Raw genomic sequence first — 24,937 nt, forward strand, 5'->3', positions numbered from 1 at the left:
CCGTCTTTCTGTACAAGTGCTGGGATTACTGACGGACAATACTGTACCAGGCCCATAAAGATGTGCCCTCAGGTTTTCACCCTTATAAGGCAAGCACTATACCCACCATCCACCTTCTCTGCCTTTTGCTTTCCCTTTCTTCTTTCTCTCTATTCCGTTTCCACCTTCGGTGTTACTGGGGACTACAACCAGACCTCTGTGCATGGTAGCGAAGTCCTCTGCAGCTCAGCCGCTGAGTCACAGTCTCAGCCCCTTTGAAAAGTGTCTTAGCTAAGCAGTGTCCTCCTGCATCTGTCTTTGCTACTTGGGAGGCCAAGAGGGAAAGGTCAAGTGAATCCAGGTATACAAGACCAGCCCTGACCAACACAGTCTGCTGTTACTGCAAACAAAATGCAATTATTGTTATAATAAATAGCAGTTTATCTTATGTTTGAGGAGCTGTTTAATGACCGTCCATCATTTTAAAGATACTGGCCTTGATGTACATTCTATTGTTGATCATGAGACCCCAGAAGGCAAGTGCGGTCACCACCCCCATTTTAATAGGTAAGAAGACAGGTTAGAAGATGCTGGCCAAGTGTCTCCCAACACTTAGTATCTAAATATACAGGTTCACTCTGTGAAGCTGTGGTGCCGTTGTTTAATGAAAAACTAGCTTAGGCATTGCTGTGATGATTTTTTCCCCCCAAGATGTGATTATTTCTTAGATGTGTGACTTCAAGAACAGCAGGTGAATGGGGTCCCACTGAACTAGCTAATGGCTTTAAGAGTAATGGCTAAAGTTTTCCCAGAGAAGGCATGTTGTCTATGAATTCTGGGGTTTGCCAGCTTCCATGGCCGTGCGCGCCAAATCCTTGCAGCAAATCTATTATTGGTTTGCTTTTGGAAAGCAATGGTCGACGCAGGAGAGCAAGTTGGGAGGTCAAGCCCCTACTTATTCTTCTGCCCAGGGAAGGCCAGGTCCTGCTAAGAGGAAGGACTCAAGTCCAGAGGCTCTGGTCTTGCTGCTGCCAGTTCCATATTGTAAAAGGTCCCTCACAGGCTCATGTATTTGAACACTTGGTCCTCAGCTGGTGGCCTTGTCTTGGGAGGTTGTGGAACCTTTTGTAGTTGGGACCTAGCTGGAGGGAGTAGATCTCCAGGGACCCAGCCTTGACACTGTCAGCCAGGCTCCACTTCCTGTCCTAATTCTGCTCCTGATCCATGGAGATGTGAGCAAACAACCTCCTGCCACGGCTGTCACAAGCTCCTCTTGCCCGTCATGGCTTCTCTACCACAGTGGACTCCATTTCAAATCATGAGCTCAAATAAATATTTTCTCCTTCTAGGTTGCTTTATTGGGTTATTCTGTCACAGATATGAGAAAGCTCAGAAACCTCGTGATCTCTTTTACCTGTCTCCCAAAGAAGACTCCCACTGAGGTAGAGTAGAGCGTGGCAGGGAAGGGCTGATCTGCTAAGAGATGTCCAGACAAAGGCAGCAGAGACCAAGAGAAGGTGATGTGTTTATTGTAGGACATCTGGTCCTGAGAATCAGGCTAGTTCTGGGACCCCAGTGGAGATGCTTCTCTCAAAAGTCCCAGCACAGAACAGACATATACAATAGACTCCAAACCAGTTGCACATAACTACAGAGAGGCTGGTAAAGGAGGTGGAGGGGTGAGAGCCAAAACGTACACACACACACACACACACACACACACACACACACACATAACAAACGAATGTGCGGGTTCCTATGCTAATTGAGAAAACGGCAGCGCCTCGTCTGCATCCAGCTCTTTCCTTACTCTGTTTCTGTGAGACATTCATTGGCTCAGAAAAGCCCTATCGCCGTTAAATGTGACTCAGTAGCATGTGGCTGCCTTCCTGGCAGCCCCTGCTGTGCTCTTGGATTGGCAAATGAGTCAAAGAGAACCAAGATGGGAGGCCAGGTGTGGTGGCATACACGGGAGGCTGAAGCAGGAGGATCAGGAGTTCAAGGACAGCTTTGGCTACGCACCAAGTTTGAGGGTAGCCTTAGCTACAACAGAGCCATCTCAAAAAAAGCCCCCCCCAAAAAAAAGAAAAAGAAAACAAACAAAAACCAACCAAGACACATCATTTCAAAAAAAACAAAATTACAATTTGTTTCTGTGGTTTTCTGCACCTTTCTTCCAATTCTGATGGGTGAACAGCATGTCCCCTGACCAAAAACAAAAGAAAACAAAAAACAAAAACAAAAAAAACCCCAACCACAAGAACATCTTAAGCACAGGCTATGAGTCATAGTCATAACATATTGCACACGGTGACAGTGTTTCTGAGCCCCTCGCGCTGCAGATCCCAGACACAAGCTTTTGCGCCAGCAATCTCTTGCCTGTCAATGCTGGTGTCATATACCACGTTGGTCCCCCCACTTTTCTAATATTCCACAATATGATTACCCTTTACTATTGGCCAAACTCGGGATCAGTTTAACCTCAGCGCTATAAGCACGTGGTGGAAGGAAGTGAGGATCAGTCTTTGTCTTCCTCTCAACAACATTCCTCCACCAGGGGGCAGTAATCTAAGTCCCAACAAGTGAACTAGCATCCTAGGGGTGGACTCTTCCAGAGTTGAGAGCCTGAGGGGTGGTAATCCCCTCGCTGTTGTTATCCACCAGTTGGTCCTAAGTTGGGTTAATAAAAAATACAGCCTCATATGGGACAGACAGTGTGGCAATTCAAACTGTTTGCTCCTACGGAATTTTCAAGTATTCACAAAATCCCTGACACAGTATGTAAACAAGATGGGTTTTTTTTTTTTTTCAGGATAGAAAGCTAGATTGTTGGAGGAAGCAGCAGCATGTGAAATATCTAGAAGAATGAAAAGATTTGGGGTTCAAAAACAAAGGGCAAGATAGCCACTCACTGTGCCACATGGGGTCAGTGCTCAGGCATAAACACGGGCCACGGGGCCCTTGGAGCGGAGCTAGCGAGAGAAAGACACTCAGGATGGATTTTCTAGGGACATAGACAAACGTGCCAGGCGCCCCTTTCTTTTTCAGTGGCATAGCTGTGAAAAGTAGTTTTTGAGAAGCCTGGATGTATGCAGTCCTCAATGTCCAAGTCCGATATGTTCCATTGGCTCCCCCAGCTCAAGGGAATGGTCACAGAGCCATGTCTTTGTCCTCCATGCACACATGGAAGAGGTTTCCCAGAGAGATGCCGTAGGGTGAGATATGTCCCTGGATGTTTTGTTTGTTTGTTTTTAAAAAGAGTACCCTCTCTATTGAAAGGTACTAGGTTCTTTGCCTCATCTGGATGAACTCTTCTCTTAGGTGTTTACTTCCTTTGTCTGGGTCTTCTAGGACTCTCCCTGTGGTCCAAATGTGGCCTAGCTGTCAAAACAGCCTGCGGGGAACATATGGCTCCCACTGAAGTAGCTGCTTCCGTAGGTGGCAGCAAGACAGTGCCTGGGTTCAGCTGCTATGGCCATCTGCATGCTAAGGGATGCAGGGACGGGCACAGGACACATATCCAAGGGCTGGAGAGTTGGGTATGGCGTGTGGAGGGATGGACCAGTGTCTCCTGAGAGCAGGGTCCCTGAGCAGTGGGCCTGCAACGAGTCCCGATATGCCAAGCACAAGTCCTGCGCTGGACTCTGGAACTGGGCTAGTGTTGGCGGTGGCTGGCTGAGAGTAGGGTAGGTGGGTGGTTGGAACAGCACTTGGGCGGGAGCTGATGATGAGCCCGGCACCATGGCCAGTGTCTGGCTCTTGACTGCAACGGCATCCTTGAGGACATTGTCATATGCTCTGAAAGGAAAAGGCTCAAGTGAGTTTTAGAGATCAAAGGCCACTAGCCTCCTGCTTACCTTCCTCAGTAAGTGGAACAGTGCTACACCAGTCTATGATGACACATTGTAACACAGCCACGGCTATCTACCGACCAGACTCAGGCCTCAGGTCTCAGCTTGCAGCTGTCTCTGTCCCCAAACTTCCCTGATCCTGTGCAAGGTCCGCCAAACTTGTCCACGCAACCCCTGTACAGTGGCAGAAATTTCCCTGCCCAATCTATTTGCAGGGAGAGGCCTATGATTGGATAGGGAAAAGAGAGGCTGACCTAAGGGAGGCAGAGACAAGAAGGCAGAGAGAAACACAGGAGAGCAAGGAAGAAAATGGCAGCAGACCCGCATGGTTTCAAGTAAATAGTTAGATATGAAATCTAAAGGTTAGGAAAATTGAGATAACTTTCTAAGTTGTGTATTGAGGTTTTATTGATATATATAAATCCATTGGTTAACGTTAAACATCTAGAGTTTTGATTTACTTGGTTACTAGAAGGTGGTTCGCCAACAACCAGGTAGTTATGGCTGTAAAGGAACTAGCGGCTCCAGGGACAAGTAAACTGGAGCTGGAAGCACAGTGATTAGTGGCTATGGGGGCAAGCTAGAGAGAGTAGCCTGGTGGAACCAGCTCAGGAGCTCTGGCCCTGCTGGACAGCTTGCTGAGACAAAATGGGCTTAGTGCAGGAACATGGCGGGAGCCAGCCGGATGTCTTCTGTTTTAATATCTCCCGCTATACCATACCAACACATCTTGGCTGTTAACGCCTCAGAAGGTAGTTTGGGTCCCACCTGCTTCTGTTCATTCAGCATCCCAGCACTTGGCAGAGTACCTCTGCTACTTTCTAGGTTCTTCTGGCCCAGCTCTATCCCCAGCTGAGTGAATCTTTGTCAGATATGAAGCAAATTGCACACTGGGGTCTGGAAGACTTCATTTGAATAGAGGACACAGTGGGCAATCTTTTGTTATTTCCCTCCATGTCAAATAAACAAACCTTTTGGTGAAAGTACAATGAGAGGCATCCGAAAGAAAGAAACATTATAAAGTCTGCAACTTATTTGAGCAAGGATTTGCCAGCATGACAGCCAGCAATGACAAGCAAAGTGGGCCTGGTGGATGATACTGGAGTGGCCATCAGTGGTCAAAACAGGTTATGTACTGACTTGGGGACTTTTTTGTTTCTTATTGTTTTTGTTTGTTTGTTTTGAGACATGTTTCTCTGTGTAGCCCCGGCTGTCCTGGAACTTGGTTGGGCTCAAACTCAGAGATCTGCTTGCCTCTGCCTCCCCGGTGCTGGCATTAAAGATGTGTACCTGTATCACCTGGCTTAACTTGGGGACTTCCAAAAGTATATAATTAAAGACAGCCTAGGGAGCAGGGCTAACATCTTAGAATGGGGCTCTGGTATCACAGCAAAACTGTTGGCATTAGGGTGTTGAGAGGTGGCTCTTTGGGGACTGAAGGACTTCTGCTTCTGCTACCCATACCTTGGTCAGTCAGGCTAGCATTCAGACTGGTGGAAGAGGGAGGTAGCCATGCAAGGGCTATTCTTCTGTCTGCATTCCTCCTGGTAGCCATTATTGATCTCTTTGGCTGCCAATCTCTATGTCACAGTGTTAGATCTAAAATGACCCTTGACCCTTTGAAAGAGGCTTCAATCTCTTAGTTGGAGGCACTTTGGACCTGGTTGGCTAAGTGGTCACCTTTGCAGCTTGCCTGAGAAAAGGAGCTTATGAGAGAATGAATTCACAAAATCACACTGGGACTTAGATCAATTAACCCAGACATGATGGAGTTTGGTTGATAAGAGTACTTGCCTAGCATGCAGGAGGCTGAGTTTGACCCTTAGCAGTAAATAAACTGGATGTGGTGGCACACACCTGTAAAACCAGCACTCAGGATGGAGGGGCAGAAAGATCCGAAGTTCAAGGATAGCTCACTAGCTACATAGTGAGACTGAAGTTAGCCTGGGCTATGTGACATCCTGTCTCAATAACAAAATGCAAAGATAGGTTGAGTGTGGACAGAAATACAGGAGCAGATGCCCCCAGTCCTGCTCCTCTTTTCCTCCTCTCTCCAATCTTAAAAGTACAAATAGAAACAGGCAACTCTCGAAGCCCCATTCTTAGGGTTTTGAGACAGAGTTTCACTATTTCTCCTAAACTGGACTCCAGTCAATCCTCTGGCTTCAGTCTCCCAAGTGTTAAGATTATAGTTGCAAACCGCCGTACCAGCTTTCCAAATACCACTTCTGTCAGGAGTCACTCTGCCCATTTTGCCTGCAACACTTGCAGACACAGGAAATCCTCCCTAGCATTAGCCCCCCCCAACAAATAGAAGGTCAGTATTTCAGAAAGATAGCCAATCAGGAGAGGACTTACACCAGCAGGATTTCGATACATGTGCTGAGATGCTCCAGGGAGTAGCTCGAGACCCTCTGCAAGTCTCTGGTCCAGTAGGGAGAGAGCTGAAGGCAGATCCTGGAAGCCCCAACACAGGCTGCAGCGACCACGGAAGGCTGGAATTTGTAAAATATATGATCTGAAAGAGAATTGCAAAGGGTAGGTATTAGCGTTGGAAAGTCGCCCCACGGAGTCTCCTGGTTGGTCTGCCGAACAGCAGACAAATGAATCCGCTCAAGGGCTACGCAGTGCTGGCTTTTTACAAATGGGGTAAGAAACTAGAAAAGATCAGGTACCATTGTTTGGGCTTAAAGGTTTTGGTGTTCAGTTTGTGGCTTCCGGCATCAGCCTAGAGGGACAATTTTTTAAAACATTGTCTATACTCCCAGAAAGCTTCAAGATGCATGCTGATGGGGTACAAACAGAACCACAAAAATCTTTCTTCTTTTTTTTTTTTGGTCATTATTGATGGACAGAATCTGGCCAACGGCTGCTTGCATAGCAACAATGTCTGGTCCTCAGCAGGCACCGGAAATCTGATGAAAAACAAATGAATGGCTGGGTAAGTCTGATATTAATAACTTTGTCTAGGCTCACGAAGTGAAGATATTTAAATCACGTTTATTTACATATTACTATACAGGCACGTGATGTGTGTAGGATATACACCAGGAGGTCAGAGGACAATTTTCTAGAGTTAAATTTTTCCTTGTGCCAAGTGGGATTCAGGGATCGAATTCAGCTCCATCTTCCACTGAGCAATCTCACCGGCCCCAGAAAATTTCCGTTTTCTTAAGACATCTGAAGATAGGTTAATGGGTACAGTGGACACTCCTGTACTTTTCATGGGTGATATTTGGTACATTACTATTTGTTATTAATTGCTCATAACTTTCAATTACTTCAGTGTCTGCCTTTGAAAGTATCAATCCGTTTCGGGCCAAATAGTTATAGGAAGAGTCATAGAGACAGGCTTTCAGGTTCAAATCTTGTCACTGACCTTTTCCAGGAAGTGATTTCACTTCTTGAGTATAAAATTCCTCATTTATAAAATGGGAATGACTGAAACAACTTCGAAGGGGTCTGTCTTAGGGTTACTATATTTGCGACCAAGCACCACGAACAAAGCAACTTGGGGATGAAAGGTTTTATTTAGCTTATATCCTAACTCAAAGTCCACTGACGGAAGCCAAGACAGAAACTCAAACAGGAGAGGAACATGGAAGCAGGAGCTGATGCAGAGGCCATGGATGAGTGCTGCTTACTGGCTTGCTCCCCATGGGTTACTAGGTCTGTTTTCTTATAGAACCCAGGACCACTAGTCCAGGGATGGCAACTACCCACAATAGGCTGGGCCTTCCTATATTAATCACTAATTAAGAAAATTCTCTACAGGTCTGCTTATAGCCCCATCTTATGGAGGCATTTTCTCAATTGAGGCTCTCTTCCCTCAGGTGACTTTACTGTGTCAAGTTGACGTAAAACTAGCCAGCACAGGGTCATTGTGAAGTTCAAATGAGTTAATGTACACCAAGTTCTGCAGCAAGACACACGGTAAGGGCTCAGTCAATGCCTAATAATCCCAAATCACTGATATCCCTACTTGGAGCTATTTGTCTTATGGCGTGTCAATATTATTACTGACCAGCGTCTTACCTAACACCTAGATTTAAAACTCTGTTTTGGAGAGCAGCAGATATGGCTCAGTTTTAGAGCATTTACTCTATAATCACTGAGTCCATGAGAAGGTGTGTGACACACACACACACACACACACAGAGAGAGAGAGAGAGAAAGAGAGAGAGAGAGAGAGAGAGAGAGAGAGAGAGAGAGAGAGTGAGTTCTCCAAACAGGGTAACTTGTGTGTTTTCATGTGTGTAAGTGCACATTTGCAGGTACGCATGAGGTTCAACCTCAGGTGTTCTTCCTTGGCAGCCAGCAACCTTGTTTTTTTGAAAGAAGGTCCCACACTGGAACCTGGGGGTCACTGATCATGCTGCTGGCTAGCTAGCAAGCACTGGAGATGTCCCTGTTTCTGCCTCTCTATCTCTTGGATTGCAGGTGTGTCTGTCACTATGTCTGGCTTTCTCTGTGGATTCTGATGCCTGAACTCAGAACTCCTCACACGTTCACGGCAAGCATATTACAGCCTGGGCTGTCTTCCCAGCGCTCCAGGCAAGCCAACTTACTGCCAATGCAGATGTGAACATCGTCACCCGCGCCATTCTATTTAATCTGTGTGATGACAGCTCCTTGGGAATGAGCTACTTGTGAGTTGGTGTGATTTAAAGGTTCCCATAAGAAAACTTCCCAGGTGAGTTGCTAGCCTCTAGGTACTGGTGACTTTTTGGGTAAGCTGCTATTTTGTTTCTGCATTATGCTATAGCACAGGGTGTATATCCTGCATTTCTTCGCAAAGTAGAAAGTGATATGGGCATGGGGGTTCTAGCCATGAAGGAAGGCCCTCTCTGGATGACATCTCTCTTGAGGCAGCCCCCCCTCCATGCTTCTCCCTCATCCCACGGCCTCTATGCTCTCACCTTGCAGGGTAACTTCCAGGAAGTAGTGAGCATACTCCTTGAGGCACTCTTTGGTCTTTCGGAGGCAGGTGGTGGGCCAGGCGTGGCAGTGGTGGTCCTTCTGGCTGATGGAGGCCAAGAGGTAGTAGTCCAGAAAGTGGGCAGGCGTGGGCAGGCAAAGGTCCCAGCTGAAAGCCTCCAGGAGCAGAAGTTCTGTGGTCAGCAGCTCCTTCTTGGTGAGGGAGAAGTTTTGGCTGCTCAGGATCCTTGTATTGTTTATCTGCTCCAATTTGGGCACACGGTCTTCCCTGTCCTCAAACTTACCTACGGGGAGGCAGAAGCAGAACTTACCAGAGGAAACTGAACCCAGGATGGTAAATTCTCCCCTATGATGTCTGGATGGTGTTGATGAAACGGACAGGAAGGAACAGGTAGGAGGAAATAAAAGGTCACATTTGAATCTGGAATCCTCAAGCCATCACTTCCTGCTATGTCATTGTGATGAAATGCCTCAATCTCTCTGGCTCCAAATTGCAAGGGGAACTGGAATGAGGCTTATTGAGGCTTTTGTTTGAGTCCACAAGAAAATGTACACAAATGCTCAGATACACGCCTAGAACATCAAAGGCACTGGAGAGCAGTCAGGAGCAGCTTTTAGATTCTAGGGGAGAGGTTCCCACATTTTTTGTCTGGCCATCACCAATTCAGCTCGCCACTGTCCTCCATGGACCTCCTATTCTAACCATGTCAGTTTTAGTTTGCGTTGCCTTGGAAACAAGCGAAGGTGAGTTCAGAAAAAGACTGGCAAACTGGTGAAGGCAAGAGGGAAAGGAAGAGAACCCCAAAGGAATCCTTAAGAGGTACAGCTGTGGACAACTGGAGTCTGACAACATACGAAGGGATTCTGAGAAATGGTTGAAATATAGGCTTTAGGCCTTGGGTTATACCTTCAACAGACATAAACAGGGGCTTCTCTGGCACTAAGGGTCAAGACAAGAAGCTATTGGGAGACATGACAGGCACACTTTGTGAGGCTCTGCAGGGTGGAGACCTCAGACTAGGCACTGCTTTCTCAGGATACAACTTCATATCTGGCAGTGGACCTTATCTGTCTTAGTTAGGGTTTTCCTGCTGTGAACAGACACCACGACTGAGGCAACTCTTATAAGGACAACATTTAACTGGAGCTGGCTTACAGGTTCAAAGGTTCAGTCCATTATTATCAAGGTGGGAGCATGGCAGCATCCAGGCAGGCATGGTTGCTGAGAGTTCTACATCTTCATCTGAAGGCTGCTAGTATAAGACTCACTTCCAGGCAGCTAGGACAAGGGTATTAAAGCCCACACTCACAGTGACATACCTACTCTAACAAGGTCACACCTCCTAAAAGTGCCACTCCCTGGCCCAAGCATATACAAACCATCACAGTATCACTGGCGGCTCTTTGAAAGCACAATGTCTCCTGGCCTTGTCGTCACAATTTCGTAGCTCAGAATACCCTTCTCCATCCCCTCTTCACTCAGCCAAGCTTGATGTGTCCTTCACTTCCAAGTCACTGCCTCAGGTAAGCCTTCCCTAACTGAGCCACTTGATGGTCAGCCTCGGTCTGGTTTGTGAAGTCCAAGCAGCCTCATAGGGTGCAGAGCATCTGCTGAGCAAATTTGGGGGTTGGGGAGACACAGATGCCTTTGCATACCTGCTCATGGCTGTGGCCACTGACTCTCGGATCCCATTAGCCACCAGCCTCTCTGTCTCTCCAGAAAGATAAGAAGCACCCACCCTAGGCTGCCCTGTAGACACTCCTATTCTAAATGCAAGGATGCCAGGGAAAATTGAAAGGAAACTTTGGGAATCTAGGGATCTTTGGGCGAACAACAGCTTCAAAGATGGGTAGACATGAGTTCAAGAGCAGAGAGAGCAGGTGTATACAATAGGGCGAAACAGAGACCACTCTTTCTGGTCAGGGTCAATCTCTTTCCAGAGTGCAATTTGCTGCTGCAATGGGGATGCCCTCAGAGGGTGTGGCCTCCATGGAGAGCTGGGGCAGGTAGTCACAAACTGTCCAAGCAGGGAAAAGCTTCTTTATGGCTGCAGTCTGTGCCCCACTGGCCTTTGCAGCTCATATCCAGGTGTCCTCCTCCTCACAGGATATGGTCCCACAACCAAGGACCCTCCTCCATGGAGTGCTTATTTTAATATGTTCACTTATCCTGTGCCTTTCAAAGCTTAGTTGAAAACCCATCTCAACATCGCCACCAGCCAACTCTAAGACCTTCTGTAGGTGGACAAATGAGTGGACACTGGATGGGTGGTTCTTCTCTCTTGCACTGGAATGACACTATTTGTTGTTTCTCTGGGGAATTTACATCCCCTATGGTTTTCTCCAATAACCATGCATTTATTTAACTTTTTAAGTTTTTAAATTTTCTTTTAAAGAAAAAAAGAAAAATAAAGACATTTGAAAGAGTTTAAATTTTTCTTTAAAGACTTTTTATCAGTTTTTCCTTTCCTTTTCTTTTTTCTTTCCTCTTCTTTTCTTTTCTTTTTTTTTTCTTTTCTTCTCAGACATAGTCTTATTGTGTAGCTCTGGTTGGCCTCGAACTCACAGAGACCTGCCCACCTCTGATTTTAGTAAGTTTAATTGTGTGTGTGTGTGTGTGTGAGAGAGAGAGAGAGAGAGAAAGAGAGAGAGAGAGAGAGAGAGAGAGAGAGAGAGAGAGAGAGAGAGGGCGCAAACTGCAGGTGCTCTCATGGGCCAAAGCGTATCAGATCCCCTGAAACTGCAGTTAAAGGTGGTTGTGGGTCTTGGGAACCAGTCTTCTGCCAAGAACATCACAAGCTCTTAAAATAAGTCAAGTCAGTAATTACAAGAGTGCAGTAGACAGGATAATATATTTTAAATAAATCACTTCAGAAGCAGCAATTTTGCCCCCAAATTGCCCAGCTTTCCACGAACCTCATATAGAACTGAGCTAATCTTTGTCACATATACTAAATTGAACCCCACCCCCATCCCCAATTTGGTGCTGGTGATTGGATTCTCATCCTCACACAGGCAAGGAAGTGCTCTACCACTGAGCCACACCCTGGTCCCCATGAGGTTTTTTGGGGGGATGGAGGGGGAGTGATATGGGAACATAAAGTGGCAGGGTAAGGCGCCTAGCCCAGGCAGGACTGTTCACTGTGCTGAGGGCGGCCTACAGCAGCATCACTGGCGGCCAACCATCTATCTGGAGGCACCAGCTGATATACTCAATCAGATTACTTTCCTCTGCCCCTCCCTGCTTTTCAAACCTTTCAGAACCTTGCTACCAGGCCTCAGAGGATTAACTCCCAAAGGAGGGGGGTGGGTCACAGCTTACTGAGAAGGGATCTCACTTTCCTGCCTCTCTTACTCCCCATACATACAGAGGAGGCCTCTTGGGGGACCCTCCACATTGCAGGCTGCAGCCAGGCAGGCCTGGGTCTGAATCCTCAATGAGTTTCCTCCGGTGCTAGCAGGCGTGAAACCCTCCGGGCTGTTCTTTTGTTTATGACTAGGAATATACCCCACGTGGAAAGAGAATGATCCTGCAGAATGGAAAGTGCTTCAGCAGCACCCAGCATACCACTGAGTCTCTCCATGCTGGGTCCTCAAAGGGATGGCTAGTATTCCCAGGGCTCCAAACACAGATGACGGAGAGATGTGGTCTCCAGCCCCAGAAGCGTCTGCCTCCGGAGTCCCTGCTTCTCTTTTTACCCACAGTGACTTCATCTTCCACATTGTTTCCTAACACACACAGCAGCCAGGACCGGCTTTCTGAGTTTCCTAGCTTTGCACGTGCCCAGCAGACATCTCCTCCCTTCCTCCCACGTCTTCAATGCTCTAGCCCTTTGTCCCAGTGCTGCTTCTACCAAGCACCATTATACTTAGCTGCTTCCTCTTTATGAGCAAAATGCACAGAAGACTTGTCTATACGTCTTCAGGGCTGCTCCCAGAGAGATGCTAGGACACAAACGGGGGTCAGACAAAGGCCAGTCTTCCTTGGCAAACTTTTAATTTCAAAAGTCTTTTAATCAATAGAAATCATAGAATGAGGAACACACCCAACTCTTTCCCCACTTTTCCTCTGCTGCAGACAGTTGATTCACACTTACTCCATTTTTGTGTGTTGTATACAAATACTGGCTTTGCAAGTTACAGAAGGGATATGCCACCATCCCCAGCACCCCAATATCTCTTCCTAAGGACATCTTCCTACAAACAGTAAGATATTAATAGCATTAGCACACAACCTTAAACTCAACATCCTATCTTTTGTTCTTGAGACAGGGTCTCATGTAGCCCAGGATGGCCTCAATTTCACTATACGATTGAGGCTGTCCTTGAACTCTGGTCCTCTTGTCTCTACCTCCCAAGTGCTGGGATAGAAGTCTGCTGGTAATAACATCTTTATGTTCTGTCCATATTTGACTTGCTCCAGGGATTCTGAAACACATTTTTTATCCCAGTTGGTTTTGGATCCCAGAGCCAAACTAGGTTCACACAATTTGTCTAAAATCTTTTCAGTCTTATTTCTTAGTGTTTGGGGAACATAGAGTCCAGCTATCTTTTAAAATGTTCCTCATTCTTGATTGGCTGGATTGTTTCCTTCTGGCTAGGCACAGTTTGAACAGTGTGCAGGAAAAGCACAGAGGTGATGGCCAGTCCTCCATGCTGAGTCATGCTGGGATTTACAGATATGGTCCATGTATCTCAGCACCAGACAAGCCAGGTTGTATTTCTTAGCTAAGGTGAGGACATGGGTTCTTTCTGTTCTAAAGATTTCTCCCTTTCCCTGTGAGATTCACAAGTAATCTGTAAAGCCAAGGTGATACCCAGAGATGGAATATCCTGTTTTCCAACAACTCTGTTTCACAGGCTTGTCATTTGTGGATGATATTTTTCCTGAATAAATTATTCTCCTGGAATGGAAAAGGATGTTTTGAAAATTCTGTGATTGCATAGACATTTTTCCTTTTAATTTTCTCCTTGTCTCAATTTTAATGGCTAAGAGTCCTCTTAACATTTGTTTGTTTGTTCGTTTGTTTGTTTGAGACTGGGTTTCTCTGTGTAGCCCTGGTGTACACTTTGTTAGACCAGGCTTGCCTGAAACTCATAGAGAGGTCTGCATGCCTCTACCTCCTGAGTGCTGAGATTAAAGGCATGTACCACCACCACCACCTGGCTGACACCTTTCTAATAAAAGCAACCATGGACTTATAGAAGAACTCACAATGTCTCCCAGAGATCAGTTATGTAAGCAAAGGACTTCCTATCTTCCGTTTGCACACCTAGCTAGTTAAATGGCAAGGCCTAAGACTGGTATACAAAAATCTGGGATATTCATGGCAGGTCACACTAGCAGACTAGATGGTTAACTAATGACCAGAATCCTAACCCACCGGCCTAAAACTCCCACCTCCTTAAAAAAGTATTCCATCTTTGTAAGACAGCGTCTCTTAACCTGGACTAGCCTGGAGCTTGCTATGTGTTCTAGGCTTCACTCCTTCCCCCTGCTTCAGCTTCTCAAGTGTTGAGATTACAAATGTGAACCACTATACCTGGTTGGCTTCAACTCCCTTTAAAGACATTTATCTTGTATGTAAGAATGTTTTGTCTGCATGTATTTTTTATATCCCATGCATGCTTGTCAGGAGAGGGCACTGGATTCTTTGGAATTGGGGTTATAGATAGTTGTTGTAATGGTTTGTGTATGCTTGGCCCAGGGAGTGGCACTATTAGGAAGTATAGCCTTGTTGGGTAGGTGTGACCTTGTTGGAGTAGGTGTGTCACTGTGGGCATGGGCTTTAATACCCTCATCCTAGCTGCATGGATGTCAGCCTTCTCCTAGCAGCCTTCAGATAAAGATGTAGAACTCTCAGGTCCTCCTGCACCATGTCTGCCTGGATGCTGCCATGCCCCTTCCTTAATGATAATGGCCTGAAATTCTGAATCTGTAAGCCAGCCCCAATTAAAATGTTGTTTAAGCCTTGGTCATGGTGTCTGTTCACAGCAGTAAAATCTTAAGTAAGACAGTTGTGAACTACCATGTTGGTGCTAGGAACCCATCCCAGGTCCTCCGTAAGAGCAACAGGTCCTCTTCAGTACAGAGTCATCTCTCCCTCTCCATTGGCTTAGACTCTGAGCACTATAGGTCACAGTGATAAGACATTATTGATCCAGCTAGCTTGGCTTTCCTTCTCTCCCTCCTCCTCTGGGGGGGGCTGGTATGAGATGGAATCTTACTACCTAGCCCAAGCCTTGAGCTCTCAGCAGTTCTCAGGCATCAGCCTCCTGTATCCATCCTACTTACAGGGTGGGGGGAATCTCTCTCCTTCACACTCTTCCTTCCTTCTCTCATGTATGTGTTTGTGTGTATGTGCTTGTGTGTGTGTGTGCATTCAAATGTGTGCACATGCATGTAAAGACCCAAACATCAGCATCAGGGGGCTTCTTCCATCGCTCCCCACCTTATGTTTTGAGTCAGAGTTTCTCACTGAACCTGAGTCTTTCTCATTAGGCTTGAAAGGCTGGTCAGCAGGCTCCAAAGATTCTCCTGTCTCTACTCCTCCCTCCCCAACCCCTATAACTCTGGGATCCAGACACACGCCACAGAGCCTAGCGTTTACTGCATGCAGTACGGAAATATGAATTGAGGCACACGGCAAGCACTTTACCCACTGAGCCATCGCCCCTGCCCCAGCTTTTCCTTTTTAGAGAGGTGGGGAAAGAAAGAAAGAAAGAAAGAAAGAAAGAAAGAAAGAAAGAAAGAAAGAAAGAAAGAGAGGACTGTCATTACAAACTAAAAACCACACAACAGGAAGTTTACCATTTTAAAATGTACCGTTCAGTGACACTATGTACTTGACACCAGCCATAGCCATCACCACTACACTTCTCCTGAACCCAGCATCTCGAAAACCTGAAAGTTTGTCCTCATGAAACACCAGCTCCCAGTCTCTGCCCACTTCAGCCCTCACAACTGCCATTCTTTCTTTCTCTATGAATGGGGCTTCTCTGAAGACTGGCTAGTCCGTTCCTACCTGCTTGTCCTGGCAACTGAGGCAACCACAAAGCAGATCAGACAGGACTCTGGCCTGAATTCGAGCCAAGAGAAGTGACATTGTTAATTGCCTTTCAAAAAATATAACCCACCTCTTTACTCTGGAAAAATTATGGTACAGTAACAAAAGTTATTAAAAAAGAAAAGAAAACCAGGAAGGAAAGAAAGAGTTGTAATAACCCCTGTGAGCAAGCACATCAATCAGCTCCAACAGTCATACGTTGCCTCTAAAAGAAAAAAAAAGTTTTATTTTATTTTACGTGTATGAATGATTTGCCTGAAGGTCTGTATGGACATCACAGGTGTGTGCCTGGTGCCCTCAGAGGTCAGAAGATGGCATAGGATCCCCTGGAATAGGAGTTATGGGTGCTCATGAGACATTATGTAGGTGAGGGAACTGAACCCAGGTCCTGTGCAAAAATCTCTCCCCCACCCCCAAATTCTTAAACAGAAACACACATAGAAGGAGGTCCTAAGAAATGTTAGTGACTGGCTTTATCCCTGGCGCCCAAACTCTGTCCTTTCTCACATGCTCAGGATGCAGCCAGTTTGCACCCCTCCTTCTCCACCATATTCTTTTATAATTGTCAGGACACAGACTCACTCAAGATCCTTGTGGCCCACTCAAGTGCTAAGTAAGCCTAGGCTCAGAGGACTTTCTTGGCTTAAAAGAACAGGGTTTTAAAGCATGAAAATAGATCTGCTTGTCATCCGAAATGCTGGTCTCCATTTTAAAAAAACCTCTCTGCCCTCATCCGAGTACAAAAACTGTAATTGGATCAGGAGTTGGGCCTCCTGGCAGAACTGTAGCAGCTGGTTACCTCCTTCCCAGCACGGTGGTGATGGGAGTGAGAGGGGAGCTGGGTCAGAGGGACAGAAAGCCGCTCCTGGCCTTGACTTATGCCCACGTGGATCCTGATATCGTTCCAGGTAAGTGTAGGAAACGTCAGGTAGCAGAGGTAAGAACCTCATGTGTAAAGAGCTTTCTTGTTTCTCCTGCAGGGGACTTGGGTGGAAAGCCCCCTACCAGGTTGCAGCCCTTTCCAGGGACAGTAAAGTCAGGGTTCCAGGAGTGACAGCCCAAGCAGGGCAGGCTAACAAGGAAATCTCTGAGCTATCAATTTTTTTCTTTCTGTCATTTTTTTTTTTCTCAGAATCCACTCTCCTCAGAGGAGAGATGTGATCACCAGGAGGGGGAAGAACTCAGCCAGCTTTATTGATGGCAGTGGAACCCATGACCAGAGGGAACAGAGCTTCCTTCTGGAGTTCACCCTCCCTTGAGGCTCAAGTTTCCTATCCCCACTTAGTTACCTTCATGTGAATTTGAGCAATTGAGCTGATGCCTCACAGGGCAGTGGAGAGGGCTCAAGGGACATCCCAGGGAATATACCAGACAAAGGAACCCTGACACGTGGGATGTGCCCATCAGTGGTAGCAGCTGCTGCTGTATTATTTCCAGAATATGATATTTATTTTTTTGTACCAAACTGGCAACTTTGAGAGTCCTGTCAGTCGGGCACAGATGAGCTGCTAGTGTCGTGGTTAATGTCAGAAGATATTTTCTTAAAGGTTCTGAAAAGGGATGGAAATCATCCCAACAAAAGGCACCTTCAGCTCCATCCCACGGCACAGGTTGTACTGGGTTCGGAGAGTCAATGCTGCATTCACAGCCTCCTTCCTTACCTATGGCACATCGAACTCAGCCAGTTGGTAATTACAATGCCCAAAGGGTAGAAGTGAGACAGAGAGCAGTACTGGCTCTGAATCTTTTCCCAGATCTCATGTCTCCTCAGGGACGGGATTTCTTCCAGCTGGTTAGAACAGGGACAGAGAATCTGCCCACCAAGCTGTGAGCTATGGGCGGTGGACTGCTGGAGATATTTAAAACGGTGGCACCCGATCTGGCTTATAGTTACGGAGCCGCCATGTTCCCGACTAGGCTAGGTCTGAGGTCACAGGCAGTGGTGTGTCCTCGTTGCTGCCGTGGCTCAGTCCACCGGCTCAGGTGGCCAGAGACACTGGCCCTGCCACCCATGAGATGCCAGCATAGGTGATGGCTCTGCCAATCTTCCATGCTGTCTCCAAAGGTTGGGCTGAGCCCAAATCATCCTGCCATCCACACGGTACCCGGAAGGAATGAGACTCTAATGTTTAAAGATTATCCAATAGCTTTATATATTTGGTAAAGCTCAATAACAAGATGCCCACACAATTAGAGGTGTAACCCAATACCCAACCTAGATATATCAACTACCTTTGACTGTTAGAGACACGCACACATCCGCAGCCATGTTCTCCCCTCTCTTTCTCCTCTCCATCCTCCTCCTCCTCCTCCTCTTTCTCTCCTTGCTCCTCCTCTTCCTCTCCTTATTCTCCCCAATTTGTGAGGGAAATATGCTGCTACAGTGGACTCTTGGTTTTAGCTGCACCCCCACTTGCTATGCAGTAGGCAGCCCCCCAACACCACATCTGGCTATACTACATTGAAGCAGGATCAACCCTACCTGTTTGCTTCATGAGGCCAGGGCACACATCCGCCGTGAAAACCACCAGACCACAGTTTCTGGCCTAAGGATTATACTCAACAGATAGCTTTGGTTTTCTTTCATAAATGAGCAAATGGTTTTAAAGTCTAGAACTTTCTATACCACAAGCATGGACCTCATAGCTACGATCCCAAGGCAACCCACAGTTGCTGAGGATGACCCTGTGGGTGTAGGTTTCCCATAGGCCTGGATGTGAGGCCAGCCGCAGCCTCTTCCTGTCTAGCCACCACCCTGTGCTCCACAAACACTTTCCTCTTCAATTTCCCTTATGCTAATGGGTGACTAGATTCAGAGCTTTTCGAGGGAAGATTGTATGATCAACAGGATGTTGCTTTTTCTATGAACAATAGAATTTAAATCAAAAGGGTGACACACTACCAAGATATGGTCCGCAGTAAAGGTGTCCTTCACCTGAAAACCTCGCACACCCAACCCCAGCCTTTTTGTAGTTAATGGTGACAGTTAGGAAGGGTACTTCCTACTCTTCCCCAAGGCAGGGCACAACAAGCCTCTTTCCAGGAACTGAGACACAGATGGAGCAATATGGCCAAAAAACTGATCAAACAACAGCCCAGAAACTACCTGAGGACATCGTCCTCTGAAGAGATTGTTAACCACATAGAATAGCACAGAGGTCAGGACACACTGAAGACATGTGCATGACAAGATGTCAGAGACTCAGTCAAGTCACTTACTGCTGTATACTCTTGGCTGAGACTCAGTCTCTTGGGCCTATGCTTTCTGGCCCTGGCCTGTGATGACATAGGAATTAAAGGATGACTTGAGGTGGCATGATGGCCTAATGTACACGGAATGGTGCCCTTTCTAGATCTTGCTTCTCTAGAATTAGCAGCATCCTCAGTTTGTAACAATGACGGGTTTCTGGATGTACCTTGATAAAGAGACAGAGACAAAGGACAAAGAGAAAAGGGCCCTTTCTACGTCAGTGTTTGGTGCTCTGTGGGAAAGAAAGGCAACTGGGACAACCACGAAGCTTGGGGACCAGGCAGCCCCCAACCCCACTGTTCCTACACGCCTGCCTCAGCTGGGTACAAGATCTCTGGTCTCTGAAGAAACTGACATGAGGATCATCCTGGAGAAACAAAACCTTTAGTACCACTGCCCTTGAGCTCTGGAGCCTTGAGCATATCTAGCATTGAAGGTGGACTTGAGACCTCTGTCTGACTGGACTGCCTCCTCCCTTAAGAACAAAGAGAAAGCTCTCTGCCGGGCGGTGGTGGCGCACGCCTTTAATCCCAGCACTTGGGAGGCAGAGGCAGGTGGATTTCTGAGTTCGAGAGTTCGAGGCTAGCCTGGTCTACAGAGTGAGTTCCAGGACAGCCAGGGCTATACAGAGAAACCCTGTCTCGAAAAACCAAACCAAAAAAAAAAAAAAAAAAAAAAAAAGAGAAAGCTCTCTTCCTCTCCCTCATCTCTCTGAAAAGCAAAGGCACTCTGTCGATGGCTGTCTCCAGTGTGTGCATACGGCAGGCTGGATAAATAATGCATGAATGGACCTACGGACGGATGGGTGGAGGGAGGAGAGCCAGCACATTTCCGATGGCCTGAATCAATTCCTGAGTCCAGTTTGGGGCAGAGCCTAAGGTGAGGCTGTGAGTAGCTGTTTTCCTCAAGAGGAAATTGTGGAAATGCCTCCCAGGGTTGGTGGTGGCATTTAGCCAGTTGGGTCACACACAGGCTTCCCTTCTCACTGTGAGGACATCGCTGCCTCAGGATGCAGAAATAGGAACGATGACTTCATAGGGTAGCTTCAGCCAACCCCTGGTTCCATTGTGTCCCACTTTATAAGTGACCTAAATATTTCTATGGACTGAAATCTAGGATTGTGAGATAGGAGACATTTGTCACATGCATGCCTGGCACCGGGGCCAGGGTGGGGTAAGAGCTTTGTGTGGAAGAACAGAGTCCTGGCACAGATCAAGCTCATTTAGAAACTGCTGAGTGAAATGTCCACTCCCACTTACACGGGCTGGGTCTGATGGGGCTTCTGGTACCCAACAACAGCAAACCAAGTTTCGGGTCCAAAGGCATAGAAACCAGAAGCCCTGGATCTTTTGTTCCAACCTCTGCTGGGAACAGAAAGAAGGGACAAGAGAGGCAACATGGCTGCTACTGTATGTTATTTAGAGAGTCACTTCCTGACACAGGGACAGTCCTGAGGGCTGATGCAATCTTCCAGTCAACGTGGGTCTGTGGCTCAGAAAGCAGAGGACTCGGGAACTTGTACAACCTGTCTGCTGACCTGTGGTGATCGGATGAAAGGTCAAAGCTGCTGCTCTGAGCCCAGGCCTACCAAGCCATTCCAAGTGTCTGGTCCCCCTTCCTTCTCACTTCTCTTCCTAGCTGTGTCCTTTTTAGAAAAGTTCCCGATGTCTTGAGCCTTGGTTTCTACCTCTGTTAAGCTGGGAAATAACACTTACCTCCTTGGGGTTTGTTTGTCAATTAACTGGGTAAAAATGTATAAAAACTATAAAACTTCACATAGCACATAAGCTCTCAATAAACATTAGTGATTCCATTTATCAGAGAAGATTTACCTTCCACCTATGAATTCCGATGATGGGGTAAATAGAATGAAGCCTCAAGACACTTCTTCTTCTTCTTCTTTTTTTTTTTTTAATTTTTTCTGTTTTCTAAATTTTCAAAAGAAACAGAGATCACTCTCCCCCAGAGGAGAAACATCTTTAGCTCCTCAGAGGGCAAGGCACTGCTGAAGGGAACCTAGGCTCCAGAAGTGGCAGAGTAAAACTCTCAGAGGAGATTCCAGAATATGAGCCTGCTGAGTCCAGGAATATCCTGGCAGGAACCTGCTTTTAACAAGTCCCCACAAGTCAGGAGACGTCAGATTTTCCTAGAAGAGTCCCAGAAACCCCATCATGCCTGGTGACAAAGAGGAGCCTTTTCCTGTCTAGACATCAAAATGCTTGTAATTAAAATTAAGATGTGAAAGGAGAGAGGCAACGCATGTTTGCTAAAGTCAATCCTAAAACTCTATGTTAACACAACAAATACAGAGGCGAGTCCTCCTCTTACCACCAGGGCGGCGTACTTCCCTTGAGTAGGAAATGGTTTGTCCGATAACTATAACAACCCACTAGGTGGTGATGGGATAGGGGTGGGGCAGCTAAAAGGGAAGCTGCTGTGACCAAGGCTCACCTCTGAGGCTAGTAATGAAACTGCTACCCCATGAAGCTGAGCATCCCAGGAAGGCGAGGCAGAGTTCTGATCTAGAAAATTCTCAACATGGCTTTCCTGGAGAGCACAGGTACATAATAAACAAAGCCTTCTGGGCTACTCCTTCAGGATGTCAGTAGGAAACAGGAGAACTGGGGACAAGGGAAGGAGTAGCTTAGGTACACATTGAAAGCTTAGCATCAGGAGACTCTGGGTTTGATCTCAAGCCCTCAAAACAGAAGGCGAATGGGCATGAAGTCATCTTGGCGCAGTGTGGTCAAGATGCCAATATTTGGTGCTGGAGAGATGCCTCAGCAGTTAAGAGCTCTGGCTCCCCTTCCAAAGGACCTGAGTTCAGTTCCCAGCACTGACATGGCAGCTTCAAGCCGTCTGTCCCTTAGTTCTAGGGCATCTGAAACCTTTTTTAAATTTTTACTTTAAGACTTACTTATTTTGTTTTATGATTGTTTTGTTTGCATATATGTGTGTGCACCATGTGTGTACCTGGGACCTGTGGGGGTCAGAAGAGGTGTCGGATCCCCTGGAACTAGAGTTACAGATGGTTGTAAGCCACCATGTGGGTGTTGGGAGTCAAACCACTAAGCCATCCTTCCAGGCCCCTGATACCCTTTTTAAGCCTCCATGAGCACAGGAGCACATGGTATACAGACACATATACAAGCAAAACAAAAACAAAGACAAACAAATAAAACCCCTCATACACATTTAAAAAACTTTTAAAAATACGCAAACATTCACCACAGAGGGGGTTTAGAGCTGAGTCCACCACCAGCTCTCAGGTAGCATGGAACATAGAGGGGGCACCTGACTCCAGTGTTCTGGTACTCTCTCTGCTCACTGTGCAAACTGCTTATCCCCTAACAGCAAAGACACCTTGCTCTCTTAGAAGGTTTTGCTCTTGTGTTCCAAGATCTGTTGGCAATGCAGGCCTAAGCCTGCATCTTTAGGAGAGTTTTTCAGACAATGAGCAACTTGAGGACGGGGCTCAGTTTATTTTATGGCCCACTCTCAGCCCAATGCCTGGCACAGGCCCACTCTCAGTCAAGTAGGTACAAGGTTTCAGAGCTAGTGGTCTTCATCCAGGGGTGCTGTGGACATCACGTCTGTTCCTTATCACCTCTTTAGAGCCCACAGTGTCCCTTATAGAATGGGGGGGGGGGCTCCTAACACCTGTGTGTGGTGGCAGCTATTGAACCCTGCACATCAATCAGGTCAAGCAGTTGAAATCTAAGACTCGTTAGGGAGCGGGGGCTACAAATATTCAGAACCTCAGTTCCCGGACAAACAAGTCTGGGCTCTAACCTGCTAAGGCATTTTGTACAATTTAAGAGCTTCTGGCTCACTCAGCTGTCTGACAGGCAGCTCACACACAAAATCCCTCTCCTGAAATGGCTCCAAGCCTGCCAGCGGCAGAGATGGGAACAGGAAATGGAAAATCACCATGTCCCCTGCTTTCTGGGCTGTCATGTTTGAGCTGCTGCTAGGACCTGCTCTACACAGCAGAGAGACCACCCCTTCCATGCTTTGTGCCCGCCACCCAAAAGCCAATGCTGAGAAGAGGAGCTACAGACGCTATAGCAGCTTTTGCATGGCGCTGAATGTGTGTGTGTGTGTGTGTGTGTAGAAGGGTATGGATGAAGCACAAAATATAAGGCCCCCTTGTGACCCCATCCCCGAGTGCTGAAACTTTTGCAAATATCCCCATGACAGGACAAAGCAAATGGAGTGTTCCTCCTAGTCCTTTTTCCATGAACCATGAGGAAACAGTAAGTTTTCCCCTGTATTTCCAGGATCTGTTTCCTTGGAGGCTTGGGGTTGACTCTGGCAAGAACTCTCACACCTTGCCAGAAACCTGGGAGGAAAAAAATCACCCCTTTGTTTCTGGTGCCTACAATACAGTGGTTCTCCAGCTCGCTAATGCTGCGACCTTTTAATACAGTTTGTCCAGTTGTGGTGACCCCCCCACCATAAAATTATTTTTTAATACTTCATAACTGTATTTTGCTGCTATTATGAATTGTAACATAAATATCTGACTTGTAGAATGTCTGATATGCAATCCCTGTGAAAGGGGCATTCGACATCCAGAGGGGTCTTGATCCACAGGTTGAGAACCACTCTTACAATGAGCGCCTCAGAGGCATCTCAAACATTCTTAGCTCTGGGGCTGGGGAGGGATGAGGTGGGGTGGTGGTTGGGGGAGCTGTTGTGCTCAGCCTCCCCAGCCTCAGTTCTTCCCAGCCTATCACAAGGGATTAAGACAGCTTTCAAGTCCCGAAATCTTCAGCAAGATCTCCAAAGGGTGCCCCCCTCCCACTCCGTTGCCAGAGCACCGGCAACAGAGGCAACAGTTACAGTTACTGAGCATCAAAGCAGGGGTGGGGTACATGAGTGAGGGGGACACTGGGGTTGTGTGAAGGTGATTTCCTCGGCGAAGGCTAGGCTTCTTCTATAATCTCCTGAGGGCCTTATGCAGGAGCCTGACAGGCATTCATTCGCCTTTACTGGTTTCTGCCCGAAGAGACAAGACTATTGATTTTCCGCTTTAAGGAGCCCTAAAAGCAACTTGTATCTTTCCATTCCTTCTCTGAGAATCCAAGACAGGCCAAGGGATCTGTGTAAAATGGAAACGCACCCACAGAGGGAGGCTCAGCCAGCAGGGCACCCTGATGAGAGCCAGGGGCAGGGAGACACACCACTCGGCTTTGACAATTTATTGCTTAGGTGGGGAATTTATTGATGGGAGAGGAATATGCTTACAACCCTAGTACATAGGAGGATGAAGCAGGGGGATGGAGAATTTGAAGCCAGCCTAGGCTGTATAGAAAGTTCCAAGCTAGTCTGTTCAACAGAGAAAAAAAATTCTTCGAAACAAACAAACAAACAAATAAACAAAAAGGGATCACTTAGACCTACCTCCTAGCTCAGTTCAAACTCCCACCAACATATTTTAAAAGCATTTTCATTTTTATTTATGGGATGACTCTTTGCCTACATATACCATATGTGTGCAGTGCCCGAGGAGGCCAGAACAAGGCATCAGATCCCCTGGAACTAGAGTTATAAAAATTGTGACCTGTCATCTCTGTACTGAGAGCCAAACCCAGGTCCTATGCAAGAGCAGCACATGTTCTTAACAGCTGAGCCACCACTGTAGCATGCCCTGACAAACCTACAACATGAATGTTCTCTCTCTCTCTCTTTTTCATTCATTCATTCATTCTCTCTCTCTCTCTCTCTCTTTCTCTGTGTGTGTGTGTGTGTGTGAGGGGAGGGGAAGGGAGGGAGGGAGAGGGAGGGAGGGAGGGAGGGAGGGAGAGAGAGAGAGAGAGAGAGAGAGAGAGAGAGAGAGAGAGAGAGAG

At 46.9% G+C, this 24,937-nt stretch overlaps 1 protein-coding gene across 1 annotated transcript in view; it reads right to left on the reverse strand.

Annotated features, from left to right (window-relative positions):
- Positions 1 to 1,484: 1,484 nt before the first annotated feature.
- The window catches only part of Ccnjl (cyclin J like), a 60,770-nt gene continuing 37,317 nt past the window's right edge, over positions 1,485 to 24,937 (reverse strand). Inside the window, exons 4-6 of the mRNA XM_028777699.1 lie at positions 8,750 to 9,052; positions 6,189 to 6,348; positions 1,485 to 3,777 (exon numbers count right to left, since the gene is read on the reverse strand). Of these exons, the coding sequence (XP_028633532.1) occupies positions 3,357 to 3,777; positions 6,189 to 6,348; positions 8,750 to 9,052 (884 nt within the window). The 3' untranslated portion in view covers positions 1,485 to 3,356. The remainder of the gene's footprint in view (positions 3,778 to 6,188; positions 6,349 to 8,749; positions 9,053 to 24,937) is intronic.

Source organism: Grammomys surdaster, unplaced genomic scaffold (genome assembly GCF_004785775.1).
Source record: "Grammomys surdaster isolate TR1022 unplaced genomic scaffold, NIH_TR_1.0 313, whole genome shotgun sequence".
Taxonomy (NCBI): Eukaryota; Metazoa; Chordata; class Mammalia; order Rodentia; family Muridae; genus Grammomys; species Grammomys surdaster.